This window comes from Schistocerca nitens, chromosome 8 (assembly GCF_023898315.1).
Source record: "Schistocerca nitens isolate TAMUIC-IGC-003100 chromosome 8, iqSchNite1.1, whole genome shotgun sequence".
NCBI classification, from domain to species: domain Eukaryota; kingdom Metazoa; phylum Arthropoda; class Insecta; order Orthoptera; family Acrididae; genus Schistocerca; species Schistocerca nitens.
The window spans coordinates 199,069,386-199,090,947 of record NC_064621.1 but is presented as its reverse complement, the minus strand read 5'-3'; the positions used below and the strand labels follow the sequence as shown (position 1 = coordinate 199,090,947).

The 21,562-nt window shown below is 39.0% G+C and overlaps 1 protein-coding gene across 2 annotated transcripts in view; it reads left to right on the top strand.

Annotated features, from left to right (window-relative positions):
- The window catches only part of LOC126198837 (putative mediator of RNA polymerase II transcription subunit 26), a 308,309-nt gene that overhangs the window by 80,523 nt on the left and 206,224 nt on the right, over positions 1–21,562 (top strand). For both annotated transcript variants that reach the window (XM_049935414.1, XM_049935415.1), the window contains exons 9-10: positions 7,868–8,216; positions 16,920–17,292. In XM_049935414.1, the coding sequence (XP_049791371.1) occupies positions 7,868–8,216; positions 16,920–17,292 (722 nt within the window). The remainder of the gene's footprint in view (positions 1–7,867; positions 8,217–16,919; positions 17,293–21,562) is intronic.

The window sequence follows — 21,562 nt, the reverse complement described above, 5'->3', positions numbered from 1 at the left end:
TCAAACCGGCCGACTGGGAGCAGGAGAGGTGCCACAGGACATTTTAATTTCCACTGTCCTGAATATAGTTTGATGTCATCTATTACAAAATATTACATGTTTGAATTCCACAGAGCGAAATACAGTGACATGCGATAGAAGAATGCTGTGTGAAGAGGCGTGGCACTGCACTTGGCACACTTAAGACCAAATAACATGTCTTACATTTCCTCGAACACATATGTTTTATATATTGGACATCTTAAGAAAGATGTGCGCTACAAAATGAACATATTTTTGAAAAGTAAATTTTTTAAATTTAGGGCGTCCTACGTCAAACGTTTGAGGAAAGGGGGGGGGCGGCACTGTCTAGTATTGCCCTGGTTCGGAAATATCATAGATTGGGGGCTGATGCATAGAGCAGCCTGAGTTATAATTGGGAGGTGGGTAGTCTCCATGTGACCTGTGTTTATGTTTAGTGATTTTGCTGTTTTCTCTTCGTTTATTGCTCTCATGTCAAATGAAAACAAAATGGATTTCTGTGGCTGGGAGCTACGTAGTGAATTAAAATACATTCACATAGTTACAGAATGCCTAAATATGTTATTAGTTTCAGATTTTATTTTATGTCCATTCATCGCCTTGCAGCACAGAGAAGTTATTCTTGTTGGTTTGCTACAGAAATTTGGCTTTTAATAATCTTTTCAGCTGAGGCAGTCAATTTATTTGAAGCAAAGTGTTTAATTCCACACTATTGGCTAGTTTCAACTGTCCGTTGCATTTCAAGTGCATTTTTTCATCTTCCAGCACATGCCATAATAAAGAACGAAACGTGAGATAATACAGAACTGGTACTCCAAGGAAATTTATGTCCGAATCTGGGCGTATGAATGTGCACTTTAAGCCGAATTATGCATTATAGTATGGTTCATGAAATTCTGATGCTCTTGGAGTATCTTCTAATGTCTTGTTTCTTTTATGAGATAATGTAAGATCTTTTAATGTTTTACACGTATGAACATACGAGCTTTGTGCGCCATCGTAGCTGCACAAGCACGATGACAGGAAAATATTGTGAATGCTTATTTGAAAAGTGTTACTTTCAAACAAAATTTCCTTCTATGCAAGATTAACTATGTGCGAAACTGTACGATGAATTTCTTAAATCAGAGTGTTTCACTCTAATTTAAAAATCAACTTTTTGAGGATGACCATATAGAAGAATTTTGAGCCTAGAAGATCAGACATTTATGTCGTAAAAATTTTACTGGCACATCTGAGTGATGTATCTTAAATTGTAACTGACGCAACAAAGATCAATATTATATGTGAAAGCTTAGCTTCTCTTGCAGCTTATTAATCTTAGAGACCAATATTATATGTAAAAGCTTTTCTTTTCTTGTAGCAACACTTTGTATATTAATTTAAACCATTTATTTTTCCTTTTTGTGTGTTCGCGCTACCTAACAGGGATGTTGCTATTGGCTGACTACATCATGTGTCCTATGCTCTGAATATCCACTGTTATCGGCTGGTGAGATCACTTGACATGAGCTATGACTGGCTTACAAAAGCGCAATCTCGATCTCAATGCTTTAGAAAGTAATATGCGGTGTTTGGTGAATTTCGAATTTATACTTTCTTAATACAAAAATATGTACTGAATATCAAACATCTTTCCAAAACGTTTTTCCCTGAGTTTCGTTTTCTAAAGTGCCGGGAAATTCTACGTCAGTGTATAAAACCATGACAATTCAAAGGATTGATAAGTTTTACTATTGCGAGGAAAAGTATACTGTTACTTAACGTGGAAAAAGTGTATTTTCACACAGGAAAAAGTGTATTTTTAAACGGGAAATCGGGGAATTTTTTTTCTATGTCCGCATATACACCCTGTTTTTGATGGCGATGGTGGGTACAAGCTCTGGGAATATGCAATAATGTATTGACCTGTGGAATGAGTTGAATTGCTTTGTAGTTATCAATAGGATTTGATTCTACTTCTGCTTTTTCCATAACTGTTATGTACTGTATCTTTCCATCATAACACTCATTCACAATAATTTATAATTGTGGTCATTAATGATATGCTACTTTTCAAAGTGGTGGAGGAGGACTACTGCTGTCCTGTGTGGGTAGTTTAGCATGCCATTTGTCTATTTCTGTGAGCTCATACACGCATGTCTGTGAGTGTGTCAGATGACAACCAAAAAAAATAACCTTAACACAACATATTATTTTGACAGCCAATTTTTGGTCTAAGAATGTATACTGCTGAGCCAAAACGACAACCACTGAGAAAGAAGTCTTTTGAATGGCACTGTTGTATAAAACATTCTCGTACTTCTTGCTGCGTCAGTTCAGGATAAAACTTGAACTTTCGACAGGAACAACTGACTGTCAGAACTGCTGATATGGTGGTTTTATACAGTCCATAGATGGCTTCTTATTGGTCAGTTATTATGCTGTGCTGTTGCAGATGGTACCAACGTCTGCGCTTGTGATGCCACCACTCTTGTCATAGTGTAAACGTACACATACACTAATCAGTGTATTACACAGAACAAAAACCATTTCTTATGAGGACCACTTGCATTTCAAAATTTATCATTGGAAGTACATGTTCTGAAAGAATGGCTATGAGTCACATGATACAAAGTCAGTGTTCTCCAAGAAAAGGAAATGTGCAAACTTTGAACATTCATGTGATGAGCCACCAGTTGCATTCCTCCTTTTCTGCAACACTGCATCAAGCAAAATAGGAAGAGTCCTGGGAAGATGAGATGTAAGATAAATTTCCCGTCCTAATAAGATAATAGACGCTATGCCCTGTTAAGGACAATCTCTGTCTCAGGATGCCAGGGATTTATAATATCACTTGTCAGAGTGAAGGCAGTTACATCAGTCAGTCCATCCGATCTGTCAGTCAATCCGTATCATATCTGATTGCTGCTCTGAACATCAACAGTTTATTAAAAATCAAGAACTGGAGAAATCTGCCGTTGCTGAGCTCAGCCTCATAAACACACCCAAAATTTTGTTTCCTTCGTAGGTATAATCTTCGCAGTGCTTGGAAGTGAGCTCTTGATGCAAAGAAGAGCTAGACATATTCCTCTAAATGTTTATGCTGTGACAGAACCGTGGCGCCACTAGTGCAGACATTGACATCATCTGCAACAGTGCTGCGTAATTACCGACCAATCAGAAGCTGTCCATGGGCTATATAAGACCACTACAGCAGCATTTTTGAAAATTAGTTGCTCCTGACAAAGACAGTGGAGGTAACTGCTGGAAACTGTTACCTGCATGCTCTGCAAACCACCATGAAGTGCATGGCAGAGGTTACGTCTCATTGTACCAGTTATTAAGGTTTCTTCCTGTTCCATTGATATATGGAGCACATGAAGAATGATTGTTTGAATGCCTTTGTGCGTGCAGTAATTATTCTCAGCTTATTCTCCCAATCCCTGTGTGAGTGATACATAAGGGATTGTAGTGTATCCCTAGAATAATCATATGTCACATTGTTAACAACAGTCACACAAACAACAAAGTCACTGTCCTTCAGAATATTCTTATGATGAAAGGTCTTCATAAATCTGAGGGAAGAAAAGCAGCAGAATCACGGGGAAAATGACATGCGCGAAGATGGTTCTGGTGGCGGTGCTGCAAACCACCAGGATCTGCAATCAAACACATATAGAAGAGCAAATGCGTTCCTGGATCATGCTTGTTTCCCAGTACCCACAGTTACCATAAACCCTGAAAAGAACAAGACCGTGTGGCGCAAAGCGATTCTTGTGGACCATTGGCGGCGGTGCTGGATGCTGTGGTGGGTGTAGTAAGTGTAGCAGCTTCAAATGGTGGCAGCCATGCAGAAGTTCCGCCAGTGATGGCCCATCTTGTGGGTGGGAGCAACAGGAGGTGAGAGAGAGATGCAGCAGCTGTTCATGTGTGTGGGTGCTGCGAAGCTTTGACCATCTGTTGCTTGAAAGTGCGTACAAAGTGTTCTGCTTCTCCTTTGGACTGTGGTTGAAATGGAGCACTTGTGAGATGATGAATGCCATTCCATTCTCAAAACTGTTCAAAATCATGTGAAGTGAACTGTGGTCTGTTGTTCGACACAAGTACTTCCGGCAAACCTTCTATGTTAAATATGGAGAACAACGTTTGAATGGTGCTACGTGACATGGTAGAAGCCATAGGCACCACAAATGGAAACTTGCTAAAAAGAGGCTACCATGATGAGCCAGCGAGTGTTCGAAAACGGTCCTGCAAAGTCAGTGTGCACTCGTTTCCATGGAGATTGAGTTTTAGGCCAAGCTGAGAACGTTTGTGGCAGAGCGGATTGGTTCTCCACGCATGCGCAACACTGTGCCGTCATCTATTCAATGTGGGTGTCCATGTGCTGCGAGGTAGAGTGCTGTCGCGCTAACTGTTTAGTGCGAACAACTCCTCAGTATCCTTGATGGAGCAGTCGCAACACATCCATTTGCAACACTTTAGGAATAAGCACGCACGATTGTCCAGTGTCATTTTGAGCTAGAATGACACCCTGTTGAACTGAAAGGTTGTGCCGACATGCAAAATATCGGCACACAGCTATGTTCTGGATACTCTTCAATGAACGAGGCCAAGACGTGCAAATATAATGCAACAAAATCTTGAAATATGGGTCTGCTTTTGTTGCCTGTGCAATTTTTCTGTAGTGCAAGGGAAAAGATTCCAGCAATGCAGAGTTCTGCCCATAGATTTGGCAACAAGATGCAGTAGATGCATCAAAATCAGAGTCCAGGCCAATCAGAAGGCAAGATATGGATTTTGGATTGCCATGCTTTGCTGTAGGTCTGTACACAACTTCGGACTGATACTGCGAAAGCAACAAAGCACACCGTTGGAATTTTTGAGCAGTGCATGTAGCAACTGGCTTTGACAGATGAAAAAAGGACTGCAAAGGCTTGTGATATGTCAGTAAATAGAACTTGTGATCATACAAATAGTGATGGAATTTTGTCTCACTATACACAGTAGTGAGAGCCTCTTTTTCAATTTGTGAATAATTGCACTGAGTGTGAGTTAACAACTTTGAGGCAGAAGCAATAGGTCTGTCTTGTGCAGCAATTCTGTGCAAAAGCACAGCGCCAATTCCGTAGGAAGAACTATCGACTTGCAAAACTACTGTCTTGGCAGGATCAAAATGTACTAAACATGTCTCTCAGCAAGGCATTTTTAGGTTTCTGGAATGCATCTATCAGTCTTTAGTCCAGACAAAAGGCACATTTTTGTGATGCAATGGAGCCGCAATCTGAGTTGCATTTGGTTTGTATGTCACCTTGCATAGTTCTGACTGCAGTTCAGACACATTGCGAGGAATGTTAGCCTCACTTCTGGTGAATTACAAGTCCCACAATGTACACTAGTGTGGTCACCATGTGCTGCCTGAGGCTGAGACTCTGATTGCGGCCTCTGTAAGTTCGCTTGCTCCGGTGCCCACTATTGATCTTCTTGCAGCCTCTTTGCCAACCGGTTTGCTTGCGACAGCTTACGCAAGCACAGTTTATGCACTTTAGAAAAGAACTTTTATTTATTTCAATACATGAAGTGGCGAGACAGGCACACCTATCCCTGTTGTCGGCCTGACAGGTACTTATGAATGGGCAACAGTTTTCACCCGTAGCTGCTGAGTCTGGGCTGTACGCTGCCAAAACTGGCAATCTTTGGAGGCACGGATGTGTGGCAAGTCTGCAGTACTGTGCCACCATATCTTGTGAAGGACTTAGTGCTGGTGGCAGGTGCAGCCTGGTCTCAAACCCACGGCTGCTGCTGGCGGTACGGCTTCTGGCAAGGACAAGTGATCCTTGCCTCAAAATCCAGTCTTATTTACTACTGCTTTCAGCTATCTTGGTTTTGCAGTCCACTGGTGTGTTTGTTATTGTGACCGACATGTCACTACACTGGCGCTATCAACTCATGACTGTTAATGCAATGCTCCGTGGTCATTTCTGCACTACTTCTCCTTACTTGTACAAAAGAGTTAAAATTTTTTGTCTAAAGACTAGGTAATGGCCCTACAATTGTACCAAATTTATACATGTTAATTGCTTCAGATTTTGCTTGAAATTGATGTTTATAAGTGTGGTTTCCATTTCCAAAATTAGTGATATGTCCCCTCAGGAAACAAGCAAATAGCTGAATGCTTTTTAGTCGCTTATTTAACTTTTCAATTTCATCTTTACAGTTATTGCAAACACCATTTCTTACTACAAAACTATAACTTGTAGTCATATATTAATATTACCTGCTTCTGTACTGGACACCCATCTTGTACAATTTCTTCTGGTGTGTGTTGTATAATTTGATGCCACATTGTATTACAATTTTTCTGATTGGAAGATGTTATGGTAAATGGTACTATAAATCATATATATCCTTTTTTGCTCTAATTTAACAGTTTTCATAAGACAGTCCCTTGATAATAAGATTGTTTCTAGGATAAACAAACATGAAACATTTGCTAAACTCACAAAATAAGTGTGCAATATTCGATTTTAAGGCTAAAAATTAACATCGGTGTTCATTTGTACATTTGAAAGACAGTGTATGATCTGAGTTTCATTTCCCCAGAAAATGATCCTGTAGCAGCTAAATACAACTGTGCACAGTATGCCTGCACCACTGTTTATTTACTTGTTGCAGCTTTGACTATAGCACACCATTTAGAGTTTCTTTGACAAGTTACATGCATATTCCATTTGTCCTGCTGCATGCAAAGACCAAAAAATATTTGACATTTAAAATTTTCTACAGTTTTCTCTTTTAGTCTTGTTTGGATACATTTGTGATCAAATTGATGACATAAGTTAAAAGACATGTACTTTTTTATTTATTTATTTATTTATCATTTAAAATTAGCTGCTCTGAAAGTCTTGAAATAGTTTTCTGTTGTTAACAGCAAACTTCATATGCTAAAAGCAGAGAGGATTACACTTGATTCAGCAGTAAACAGAATAATATATTAGTGTTATCAGCATATAGAACAAATGTTAGAAGATGCATTCTGTCCTCAACTCTTCATTTCATCGTACAAGTTTCTCATACACAAAAAATAAATTGTATTTTCTGTTGATACTTCCGTAATGAATCAAAACTGGGGGATAGAAGAAGAGCAACAACAACTACTACTACTACTACTACTACTACTACTACTATCATCAAGTTTTTAAAGATGGAATAATGATGATGGTGATGAAGATGGTAATATGGAAGTAAGAGAAAAATGCACACAATTGAAATGACAGTAATCTTTCCAGAATAAAGAAATAAATCAGTAAATAAAGTTTAGTAACTGAGATTTTACAGCCACACATTCTTCTCATCAAAAAAGGATTAGCTCTAATTTGTCTTTGGCATTCTGGGAGTTTGTGAGATTAAAGTTAATATCCCTATATCTGCATGGATTTTCTAAGACTTTTGGTATCGGCTCTTACAATTAAGGTGGTGATTATCTTCTTTCACAAAAAATAAATATCACAGAGTATGAATAAAAGTACAGTCTATGATTTATATATTTGGGGAATAACACACTTGAAAATAATCTTTTTGTTTTTGAATAAGAATGAATGGAATTTTGAAATAATAGATTCACTGAAGAATATTGCAGAATTATTTCCTACAGCATTCTTTTAAATATATCTTGCCCAGTGCATAGTGTTATATTTGCTTGCTAAGATTACTGTGAACCCAAGTTCTGAAATTGGAGGCTCAAACTCAGTTGCTTCTTCTGCTGTCTACCATGCCCCCATATCCATAACCGCCTCCCCCCCCCCCCCCCCCCCCGTGTGTGTGTAAGTTTAAAGCATATTTAATAAAACATTTTGTACTTTTACAGGTTTGTTTTGGGATCAAGGGCATTTGCAAACAAATACATTCAGCAGTTCACGGAGATCTTCACAGAAGAGGGACGCAAATCAGTACGCATCACCCACATTGTGCCTGGACAACCTGTCCGGGTGAGGTGTACTGCTGGCATGGTCGAGCGAGATGCAAAGGCGGCAGCTGCAGCATTTGCTCAACAGAGGCAGGCGAGAGCACTGGCTCAGGCTCAGGCTCAAGCACAAGCCCAGGCTCAAGCACAGGTTCAGGCTCAAGTACAGGTGCAGCCCCAGGTTCAGGCCCCAGCTGCGGTGGTTGGGACTGGCATCCCTTTGACATCTCCTGCTCATACTGTTCTCAGCAGTGTAAGTAATACATAGTTTACATTCTCTCTCTCTCTCTCTCTCTCTCTCTCTCTCTCTCTCTCTCTCTCTCTCTCTCTCTCTCTCTCAATCACTCACTCACTCTGGGTCAGTCCAACCAAGTGTTCCAAGAAAAAAATAATTGGTTGCTTGACCACCTCAGAAAAAATTTATATTTGCTGGGTGAATTCCCCATTGTTTACTAGCCACAAAAATATATTTTTTTTAAATTTATTGTTTAGTATTTTGAAATGGTGGCCATGTTTGCTCCAGGCTGCATTAGTTTTTTCGTATTTGCAAGCATCTACATTTTTTACAATTATTCAGTAGTGGATTGTCCTAAGTCTTTCAGAAGAGATGCATTCGGTTCAGCACACTCTGGGCTACAAATTAACATCATTATCACTTAGCTGAATGTATTCACTAATATATTTTTAATAGTTCAAAATTATCAGCCACAAATTAAAACAAACTCAATTTTTGAATGGTAGTTTTCCAAAGAAAGATTAATTTCTCAGCTTTAATATTTTTTCTGCTATTACACTGTTGTTTTTGTTGTGGTCTTCAGTCCTGAGACTGCTTTGATGCAGCTCTCCATGCTACTCTATCCTGTGCAAGCTGTATAGTGTAGTTACTTTTTATATAGTATCGCTGGTGAGCAGCTTACACTTAAAAAACACTATTTTTAAAAAAGGGATTTTTTAAAATTTTTCCATTTTGTGGCCTGCAATATCTTTGTTGGGGAACCAGATGAAAATCTGAAAATTTCACAGTTACGGTATATAATTTAATCATATCTATGATTACTTACTTTTTTATTGAACATAAGCGTACTGATTACTTTATATTGTTCTCCTGTTATTTGGTTTTAGTACATCACTCATTGAACATTTGAGAAATTTGTTCACTCAGTTTGGGTGTTAGATTATAAGTTCGCCCAGTAACAGTTGTAAATTCCATTGGAGACAGCTTCCTTAGTACATTTTTAAGTGGCATCCAAACTTGATCCTTCTCATTTTTTTTAAAAGATGTCCTTGGTCCTGGAGGGTGTTAAAATACAACATGTACATCTTTATTTTGACAGTCAATATTATCACCTTCGCCAAAAGTTGATGTGATCTTACACTTCGTTAAGTTGTGTGAATGGGGTACAAAACAATGAAAAGATCGAGTGCAATAGCAGATCTACTTGGCTGCTGTAATCGTGTGTGCAACCAAGTAGATCTGCTATTGCCCAACATTGCTTGGATACCGGTCGCCCCATGTTAACACCGAGATACTGGCATGCACGTCCAGCTATTGGGACAGTGTTACTAAGGAGGCAGTTGAGATTAAATTAGCGAGCAACCTCATTAACAGTGATGGAGGTTTTTGTTTAAACTCTTTTTGGAATCCGGCTCTCTCCCTTGTCAAAAAACAGAGGGACAGAGTCAATGCTACCTCACCTACGAGTTCGAAGTCTCACTATTAATAGCTCTGACTTTGGTCATCTTTTGTGGCACTAGTGTTCAGTGTGTGTTACCTTTCCTGCATCAGTCTGAGAACGGAGGTTTTAAATTTGCATGTACATCGCCTTTCCGTTGCAGTTTGCCTTGAAAATGACAGGGTGTTCTCCCGCCGAAATATTGGCGGTCGCTGAAAGTGTTTCCTGGCTGAATTCCCGGAAGTTATTTGCAATATCAAGGCAGGCTTGTTTGCCTGACAATCTTGACATTTTTCTTGATCATACAATTGTAACTGTCAATATTGCATATCATAACTGCCAAAAGGTCTTTATAGCCAACTCTAAGATTGGTCCCGTCTATCATCAACTTTACGTTCTGATGATACAAACAAACACAAACATTATGGGTACCAGATGCGCCTGCAACAATACACCATCTTGGTCTCAACTCGCAAAACTTTGATCTTCCAATTTTAATGTCAGCATTTTCTTTTTTAAATTCAGTGAATAGTTCATTTAAATTACACAATATTAACCATTTTTGTCTTTGAATCTTAGAACCATTTTCTCTCGCAGAAAGTCTTTTTTTGCCAGACATCAAATGGCTGTTATTGTCATCGTCATACTAATTAATAACTTTATTGATTGTGTTTTCATCTACCAAATTAGATGCACTTTTGTTTTGTAATGCTGGTAAAATTCCCTGTACTTTTACTAATTGCCTTGTTAACTTGACAAGACGTTCCGACACATTAAATTCGTCACTAACTTTTACTCGACTCCAAGAATTCCGCAGTAAACTAATAATCTTAATTTTATCCTCTTTGTTTGAAGTACTGCATTTAGTTTTTAGTTTTTCTATCAGATCATCATGTTCGGTTGGTGAAGTTTTAGAACTTCCATCTGTTTTAGTAAAAATTGTATTTTGAAATGAAACTTCCTAATTCTTTTTGACTGTAGCTGCCATTTTCTCAATTTTTGTATTCAAGGCACTTGGTCTTTTATCTTGACTTAGTTTCCTAATTTAACTAGCAGGCGATATATCCAGGATTTCACAAGCTGTATCTACTTTTTTAATGCTTGCTGATAAGTCACAAAATTCTGTATCTTATGTTTCACTATCCTTTCTCTTGTGAATTACAAATATCTTAGAATAACATGTTGGACACAGTGATTTTTCTGGTATGAGACTGACAAAAGGACTTTTATTTTTAGAATAATGATCAAATGTTATTTCTCACAGACCTTTTGTTATAGGTTTCTTATGTTTCTCAAAAGGATCCATGCAAGACTGACCAAAAAGGTGATGGAATTTTATTAAGTTTTTCATTTCATGGTACTTGCATGCTAATTTGACCTCTGGGCTGACTTCTAAGTAAAACAACACTTCTTCTTCTTCTTCACTGTAATCTTCAATTGAAGTAATGTCTTCAGGATACACTCCATACACACTTTTATGACTTGCTTCATTAATAATAACACCAACAGAACACCGAGACACCATTTTTCAACTGCACACTTCAAGAACAATTATTGGTGTAAGGAGTAAGACAACAATCAGACTCCTATAGGCGTGCAGATGCAATTGTTAGCCTGCTGAAACAATTACCACAGTATTGTTTCGACAAATAAGCATTAACTAGTGTAATGTGGTGTGTTACATTATGCAATTGGTATACTTTATTTGATCAGCCTACGAATGTTAAAAAACATATTTTTGACTTGTGTTTGTAATCTTTTTTCCTTAACTTCAGTTGAATCTCAAAGTTGAAATTTATACTGAAGTTTGATATCATCAAGTTCTATTAACTGTGAAATTTTCAGATTTTCATCTGGTCCCCCAACAAAGATATTGCAGGCCACAAAATGGAAAATTTTTAAAAAATCCCTTTTTTAAAATAGTGTTTTTTAAGTGTAAGCTGCTCACCAGCGATACTATATAAAAAGTAACTATTCTATACAGTGTAATAGCAGAAAAAATATTAAAGCTGAGAAATTAATCTTTCTTTGGAAAACTACCGTTCAAAAATTTAGTTTTTTTAATTTGTGGCTGATAACGTTGAACTATTAAAAATATATTAATGAATACATTCAGCTAAGTGATAATGATGTTTGTAGCCCAGAGTGTGTTGAACTAAATGCATTTTATCTGAAATGCTTAGGACAATCCACTACTGAATAATTGTAAATAATGTTGATGCTTGAAAATATGAAATAATGAATGCACAAATATGGCCACCATTTCAAAATAATAAACAATCAATTTTTTAAAAATATTTTTGTGAATACTAAACATTGGTAAATTCACCCAACAAATTTAAAATTTTTCTGAGATGGTCAAGCAACCAGTGCTGGACCACTTGATATGGATTGACCCCTCTGTGTGTGTGTGTGTGTGTGTGTGTGTGTGTGTGTTTGGGGGGGGGGGGGGGTGCTAGAGCAGAAGCCTTGAAAATGTATAATTTTGGGTACTAGAGAACATTAACAAATATCCTCAAAGTCATTATGTAAGAAAGTTTGAACACCTGTATTCTTTACCAATGATTGTTATGAATGGAGGCATCATCACGACTGTATTTGTTACTTCATCAAAACAATAAACTGTTATACATATTGAAGGGAGCAACGTTTGTAGGATGTTTTCTGAAGGTATCAATTGTGAGTCTAATACTGCCATGATGGAAACTGTCTTTTTATATATGATATTTGTGCCAGTGCTTTGGTGAAATCAACAAAGCACTTTTTAAGTAATAGGAGCAAAACTGTCTCTGCGCTCAGACATCTTCCATTGAGCAATTCAAACTGAGTATAATTGGTAAAGATCTTAACTTTATATCTCTTTGATGTGGTCACTGGAGTAGTTTTTCAAGTATGAGACATAGCAATCTTAATAAATATATGCAACTGAGCATAGTGTGTCCCCCCCCCCCCAATTGAAATTCCACGAAAAAACTAAAAATATGATGCACACAATTCAGATTAACACATACAGATTTCTCAGTGCAAACCTAATATGTATCATTTCTGTCCATCCATTCACATTCTCATTTCCATTTCGGACTATCATGTCAGTTGAGACTGTGGAACCAGAACAGGTAATTGTGTTAAACAGCGATAGAACAGACTCTCCTCTGTTGCTTCTGTGCTGTAACAAAAAGAGTGAAGTTTTGACACCACACACACACACACACACACACACACACACAGTCCAATGTATCATTGTGTCAAGTTGTCGGGAAAGATCCTGTTTGCTTATTTTGTTGTTGGATATTATATTAACAGAAGGTGTCATAATTCTTTTCAGTGTTAGGCCTCCTGTACCTCCACCTTCGCTATGCCAGCTCCAGTTGAGGAAAGGTGCCAATTGTGAAGCAGTGTTTTTGAAATCCACAAACAAAAGAGCCTTTAGCTTTTTGATTCGAGGTCCCATACTAAGCTCCTGTTAATCAAGCACTAGCATGTTTTCCGATGCAGCTGGTAAGAGGCACATTCCTATAATCTCGATTTCTGCAGTCATATTTTCGCTTTATGAGGTGGGTGGTGAGTACTTCCTCCACAACGAGGAGTAGTACTCAGCTTCATTAAAGCGCACGCGCGAGAGAGGAATTGTGGTGGAAAGGGATAACACTAATGGGGTTAAGAATAGGAGACAGGCTGATGAGACATGGTCACCATCTTTGAGGGAGAACTCCCAGCGTGAGGGAAATTGTGGCATACCAGTTGGAATGCACCATGTGTTGATTAAATTTTATATTCTGATGTGTGAGCAGTGGTTGGCTTTGGAAAGCATTACTTATCCCTTGTTTTAGGTAATATTGAGGTTCTAAAATTTCGTGTAGTATGCAGAATCCTGCTCAGATTATCAAGATATTTCTGTGTGTATAAGGTGGGTGGTTCATCATTATCCATTCCATCTGAATAATGTTTCATAAGTTTTACTGCTTTTACACTTTACTTTTAACTGTAGTTTCAACAGAGACTCTAGTTTCTGTTTATACTCTTTCACGAGTTGTGTGTGTATTATGTACTTAAAATGTACTTGTATCGTAGTGAAGACAGTAAGGCACTAAAAACCAAGATGTTTTGCGCCTAAAGTGCTAAAATTATCTGTTGTTAGTTACAGGTTATTCCAGTAGCAGTTGTTAGTTCACATAAAGAACTCTTGTTTCTCACTGAAGACTGAAAATCTTTGGAGTAACATATGTAGAATGTTTCAGACTTTAGCCACTGTTGTGACAGGCAGTACGGATGGCCTTGCCACAGTGGTAACACTGGTTCCCATCAGATAACCGAAATTAAGTGCTGTCAGGCTTGGCTAGCACTTGGACGGTTCACTGCCCGGGTCTGTTTAGCGCTGTTGGTAAGTGGGGTGCACTAATCCCTTCTGAGTCCAGTTTAGGAGCTACTTGATATAGTAGCAGTGGCACCGGTCAGGAAAACTGGCAATGGCCGGGAGAGTGGTGTGCCGATCACATGCCCCTCTGTACCCACATCTGGTGACACCTAAGGGGTGAGAATGACAGTGGCTGGTTAGTACTGTTGGGCGTTCAAGGCCTGTTTGGATGATGATGTTTTTTAAATAGACCATGTACTGTACTCATAGAAAGTTGGTAAAAATGCCTTCAGTTAAAATGTTGCTATATTCCTGTGTTTTAGACACATCTTATAAACTGAATATTTGTGTGCTGTTGATTAAGGTTGTGGTGGAAGTTGCAGAATTATTAAGTCCTCTGTATGGCAAGTATTGTCCGTGACTAACCATACAATTGAGGCAGTTTTTGCTGGTACCCAGGTAACAAATGGTATGGTCCTTAGTTGAGGATTTTCAGCCTTTTGTTACCTCTCAGGCTACCTTTTTATGAAACATAGACACCAAGTGCGATGGTAGTGCCACGAGAAAACAAGATCACACTGTTAATATTGGAGCTGAGAAATCACCATCCATGCCTGTAATGTCCGGGGCATAAGTGGTGGTTAACAGTGTCACAGTAGCAGTGTTCCACCCATAGGGAAATATCTGGTCAAAGTGGCTGGCACAGTGGTGTGCAACTCACGATGAAGAGGCTGAAAAGACTTCTGGAAGGTGATTATTTTAATGCAGAAAAATTTGAGCCGAAGATGTTCCCTCCCTGGCCACACCATGCGAGGAAAACAAATCCAAAAGAAAGGGGGGGGGGGGGTACTCTCCTCAGTACCTGGTTTGGACTGAGACTGATGGTGAGTCCGTTTCGGCTGCAAATAATTGTTTTCTATAGAGTGTCTCAAAGATAAATTTGAGCAAGAAGCTACAGTTGACAAAATGCGACAGTTTACTCCTCAACAAACCAGTGACCAATGCCCAATTCAAAGGCATTACCTCCTGTGAAAAGATTGGCATCATTTCCATAACAGTTACATCTCACAAGAGACCTTATATGGTACGGGGTCTAATATTTCTCTGCGGCATAACATTGCAGACAGATGAGGAATTGCTTTCCAACATAGAATAATGGGGCATCTGTCTCATCTCCTCTAGTCACTCAACACTGTTTCGGGAATCTTTGTTCTCCTCTCTGGCCACCAGTGACCTACTTGACAGCTCTCCTCATTGCTTTCTGGGGCCTATTTTTCAGACTGTCTCTATCCTGCATCTGACATCAGTCAGTAACTGGAGGAGGCACAGGTATGGGCCACAGAATGATTTGCTCATCTCTCATCTTCTGTCCCAGTTTCTCACCTTGCTACATCTCAACCAAGGAAAAAGTGGTAAAGGGGGGAAAAAGGTGAATATTAATCTAGCAGTGCAACAGGTCCCCCCCCCCCCCCCCCCACCATCCCCCTGGTATTGCAGTTCGTACAGACATGATCCAGTGGACTTTCGCAAACAGCCAAATGCCCAAGATGGAACAACAGTAGTATGAAAAGGATAGATTGTTGTCCAGCACATAGAGGAGGCATTAAGTTTCAGACAGACACAGTGAAAAGACTGATAAATATTTAAGCTTTCAGACCAAGAAGGACTCTCTTAACTGAAAGCTAAAACGTTTAGTAGTCTTTTCATTGTGCCTGTCCGCAACTCAATGCCTGCTGTATGAGGTAAGTAGTAGTCTATCCTCTTCATATTAATACACCATAGAATTCATTTCCACTGTCTTGTTGAATACAGACACCTCATTTCACTATTTTCCAGTGATACATATTGCTCTTTAGGAAAGTGAGTTTCCTGAAACCCATGCCCTACACCCACCCTATGCAATATTGTGTTTATTTAAAAAGTCAGGATGGTCTAAAAATATCATTTGGTGCCAATGTTTTTATGCTGTTACCTGCAAACATCTTTGGTTGAAAGTACCACTCTATACTGTGTTGTAAGCTATGGCAGTGTGCATGTGGACATCTATGTACTTTACAATCTGTAACATATACACTTTCCTCCCCTCTAGATGGATGATGATATATCTTGAGAGAGTTATTCTGATCTCTCAGCTACCCTTGCCTTTCTCCACTTGTGAGACTCAAAACCATTATTGGGCATTGTCGAGACTACTGGCTAAGGCAAGTCAATGAAACAAGTGGCTCAGATTGTGAACTAAGTTTGTTGAATAATTGTGTTCAGTTGTCATTCATTGTTATTCCTTACAGTTACAACTTTTTTTATGTTTTCATTACAGTTTGTAACAAAGGCCACTAATGTGTTGACACTTGTATGTGAAGTAACCTGCTCAAACTTTGGTGGAAGAAAGTTCTATTATCAGCATATAACCAACAAGGAAAAGATATGCCATGCTAGTAATATATCCTGGGATAAATCTCCAATTTCTGTGCAATACCTTATGATGTGATAGTCTGCAACACAGTTGATAATCTATGACAGGGGATATTAAATTAAAAGCTACACAAAGCGTTATTCTAGATAGGGAGGCATTGTGAAGACACCTGCTATCCCCTTTTTACTTCCATTAATACCATACTCATCCATAACAACACAAATGCCAAACAGCACAATGATCACTCATTCACAAAATACAAAATCATTTTAGAAGAATTTGCAGGAAGGTACCAGGTAGTCTGTGACACTATAATCTTCTACAAGTTTACAGACTAGGATTCCCACATTGTTCCCAGCACGCTCTGCCCAAGTGGATATTAATAATTGCGTAAGGAGTGTTGCTGGACTGTTCTTTACATATTGACAAATGTTTCATGCCATGTTCAGAAATGGGAATTTTATAGTAACTTATCAGTTTCCTCTTAAAAATGATAGTCCCACATTTATGTTTCAGTCGCAGCAACAGCCTCATCAAGAACAGCAACAGCAACAACAACACCAACAGCTGCAGTTGCTTTTACAACAGTCACAGCAGCAACAACAAGCACCTCAAACTCAAGTTCAGAATCAAGTACAAGTACCAGCACCAGCAGTGCCCAGCCATGCATGCCTTACATCGTTGTTGCAACAACATCATCAGCCACAGCACCATCAACAACAACAGCAGCAGCAGCTGTCAGCCCAACAGCAAGAGCGAGAGCAACAGCGGAACCAAGAGGAAAACCATCTGCTGACTGACAACCCTGAAATTAGTGCTCTAGTAACCAGTCTCATGAACTCTGCTGACCAATACGAACAGCAGCAGCAGCAACAGCAGCAGCAAGCAGGTAAACCAACTGCTTTAACTGGTATTTACGGAATTTTTCTCTTATTGTGGTTTCATTCAAGTTCTGTATTTGAATGTGGCTTGTAGACCATAATGTACCTCAGAATGTCCTTTGAAAATTTTAAGGCAAACACGTTACGTATCAGCGGACTTAATATGTTATTGACTTACTTGATGTTGCTTCCCTTACCACAGTCCTCTTCCTCATACATCTGGGCCTGCCTCTCTTCCCCATTTCCTCGGAATTCGATTCTACTCCTGGTTGATTGGTCCATTCCTGCTTTCTCAGTGTGCACCCCAGCAGTCTACACTTTCTCTCATATCTAGTTTGTTTTCCTCCAGAACTCTTCATTACTTATCTTTTTCTGCACACCAGACAGTCGTGATGGCCTAGAGAAACTTATTTATGAAGCTCTGTAACTGTGATGTTATCTTCTTGACTACTTTCCAGCTTTCACTGGTGTATTGGACAGCCTTCACATTTGCATTAAAAATACAAATTTTAGTTTTGTGCATGATGGTTCTGTTCTGCCATTTTGTATACAACTGCGTTACGACAGCATTTGCCTTTCTTATGTCGTTCTCCGCATCTTCTCTAGCTCCACCATCTTCTGCCATCACACTACCCAGTGAGTTAACAGTTTGCACCTGATGCTCCTCTACAAAGAGAGGCTCTTCTATGTTCCGAAAATTTACTCAAATTTCCTTTGTCATATCTATATTTATTTTGTGGCCAGAACACTCTTCTTTTTTAAAGAGTTTAATTAATGTTTCTTATCTTTCAGCCTAATACAACTGTGTTGTTGTTGTTGTCTTCAGTCCTGAGACTTGTTTGATGCAGCTCTCCATGCTACTCTATACTGTGCAAGCTTCTTCATCTCCCAGTACCTACTGCAACCTACATCCTTCTGAATCTGCTTAGTGTATTAATCTCTTGGTCTCCCTCTATGATTTTTACCCTCCATACTGCCCTCCAGTGCTAAATTTGTGATCCCTTGATGCCTCGGAACATGTCCTACCAACCGATCCCTTCTTCTAGTCAAGTTGTGTCACAAACTCCTCTTCTCCCCAATTCCATTCAATACCTCCTCATTAGTTATATGATCTACCCATCTAATCTTCAGCATTCTTCTGTAGCACCACATTTCGAAAGCTTCTATTCTCTTCTTGTCTAAACTATTTATCGTCCATGTTTCACTTCCATACATGGCTACACTCCATACTAATACTTTCAGAAACGACTTCCTGACACTTAAATCTATACTCGATGTTAACAAATTTCTCTTCTTCAGAAACACTTTCCTTGCCATTGGCAGTCTACATTTTATATCCTCTCTACTTCGACCATCATCAGTTATTTTGCTCCCCAAATAGCAAAACTCCTTGACTGCTTTAAGTGTCTCATTTCCTAATCTAATTCCCTCAGCATCACCCGACTTAATTCGACTACATTCCATTATCCTCGTTTTGCTTTTGTTGATGTTCATCTTATATCCTCCTTTCAAGACACTATCCATTCCGTTCAACTGCTCTTCCAAGTCCTTTGCTGTCTCTGACAGAATTACAATGCCATCGGCGAACCTCAAAGTTTTTATTTCTTCTCCATGGGTTTTAATACCTACTCCGAATTTTTCTTTTGTTTCCATTACTGCTTGCTCAATATACAGATTGAACAACATCGGGGAGCGGCTACAACCCTGTCTCACTCCCTTCCCAACCACTGCTTCCCTTTCATGCCCCTCAACTCTTATAACTGCCATCTGGTTTCTGTACAAATTGTAAATAGCCTTTCGCTCCCTGTATTTTACCCCCGCCACCTTCAGAATTTGAAAGAGAGTACTCCAGTCAACATTGTCAAAAGCTTTCTCTAAGTCTACAAATACTAGAAATGTAGGTTTGCCTTTCCTTAATCTATTTTCTAAGATAATTCTTAGGGTCAGTATTGCGTCACATGTTCCAACGTTTCTGCGGAATCCAAACTGATCTTCCCCGCGGTCGGCTTCTACCAGTTTTTCCATTCGTATGTAAAGAATTCATGTTAGTATTTTGCAGCTGTGACTTATTAAACTGATAGTTCGGTAATTTTCACATCTGTCAACACCTGCTTTCTTTGGGATTGGAATGATTATATTCATCTTGAAGTTTGAGGGAATTTCGCCTGTCTCATACATCTTGCTCACCAGATAGTAGAGTTTTGTCAGGACTGGCTCTCCCAAGGCTGTCAGTAGCTCCAATGGAATGTGTCTACTCCCGGGGCCTTGTTTCGACTCAGGTCTTTCAGTGCTCTGTCAAACTCTTCACGCAGTATCGTATCTCCCATTTCATCTTCATCCTCTTCCATTTCCATAATATTGTCCTCAAATACATCGCCCTTGTATAGACCCTCCATATACTCCTTCCACCTTTCTGCTTTCCCTTCTTTGCTTAGAACTGGGTTTCCATCTGAGCTGTTGATATTCATACAAGTGGCTCTCTTTTCTCCAAAGGTGTCTTTAATTTTCCTGTAGGCAGTATCTATCCTACCCCTAGTGAGATAAGCCTCTACATCCTTACATTTATCCTCTAGCCATCCATGCTTAGCCATTTTGCACTTCCTGTCGATCTCATTTTTGAGACGTTTGTATTCCTTTTTGCCTGCTTCATTTACTGCATTTTTATATTTTCTCCTTTCATCAATTAAATTAATATTTCTTCTATTACCCAAAGATTTCTACTAGCCCTAGTCTTTTTACCTACTTGATCCTCTGCTGCCTTCACTACTTCATCCCTCAGAGCTACCCATTCTTCTTCTACTGTATTTCTTTCCCCCATTCCTGTCAATTGTTGCCTTATGCTCTCCCCAAATCTCTGTACAACTTCTGGTTTAGTCAGTTTATCCAGGTCCCATCTCCTTAAATTCCCACCTTTTTGCAGTTTCTTCAGTTTTAATCTACAGTTCATAACCAATAGATTGTGGTCAGAGTCCACATCTGCCCCTGGAAATGTCTTACAATTTAAAATCTGGTTCCTAAATATCTGTCTTACCATTATATAATCTATCGGAAACCTTCTAGTATCTCCAGGGTTGTTCCATGTATACAACCTTCTTTCATGACTCTTGAACCAAGTGTTAGCTATGATTAAGTTATGTTCTGTGCTAAATTCTACCGTACGGCTTCCTCTTCCATTTCTTCCCCCCAATCCATATTCACCTACTATGTTTCCTTCTCTCCCTTTTCCTACTCTTGAATTCCAGTCACCCACGACTATTTAATTTTCGTCTCCCTTCACTACCTGAATAATTTCTTTTTATCTCATCATACGTTTCATCAATTTCTTCGTCATCTGCAGAGCTAGTTGGCATATAAACTTGTACTACTGTAGTAGGCGTGGGCTTTGTGTCTATCTTGGCCAACATAATGCATTCACTATGCTGTTTGTAGTTGCTTTCCCGCACTCCTATTTTATTATTCATTATTAAACCTACTCCTGCATTACCCCTATTTGATTTTGTATTTATAACCCTGTATTCACCTGACCAAAAGTCTTGTTCCTCCTTCCACCGAACTTCACTAATTCCCACTATATCTATCTTTAACCTACCATTTCCCTTTTTAAATTTTCTAACCTACCTGCCCGATTAAGGGATCTGACATTCCACGCTCCGATCCATAGAACACCAGTTTTCTTTCTCCAGATAACGACGTCCTCTTGAGTAGTCCCCGCCTGGAGATCCGAATGGGGGACTGTTTTACCTTCGGAATATTTTACCCAAGAGTATGCCATCATCATTTAACCATACAGTAAAGCTGCATGCCTTAGAGAAAAACTGTATCATCTGTGCTCCTCACATATTTGAAGCTGTAGCTGATGAGTCGTAATCGTCACCCCATTCTTGCTCAACAGGTACTTCACATCTAAAGTTCTTCATTAATAGCCGTTTGATGACATTGTACAGCTTCTTTATATTCCCCCATCTTGCTGTTTATTCTGATAACTGTATCTGCTCATCTGCCCAATTCCTTCTCTCCCTCCTAATCCCTATTTCCACTCTTTTGTTTATCTCCGTATATTATGTGTGTGCTTCAATCTTCTGCCCACTTGTCTTACAAAGATTGAACTTTTGTTTTAGTTCTGTCTTTTAGTTAATTTCATTCGACGTGTCACAAAAATTGTGTGTCTTAAATCTTAAGATGTTCTCTCCAACACCTAGATAATTATCTCTTAAGTATTGTGCAAACCTGCATCGATTCCTTCCTGAATAAAGTTTTCTACAGAGAGGTCCTGAAATC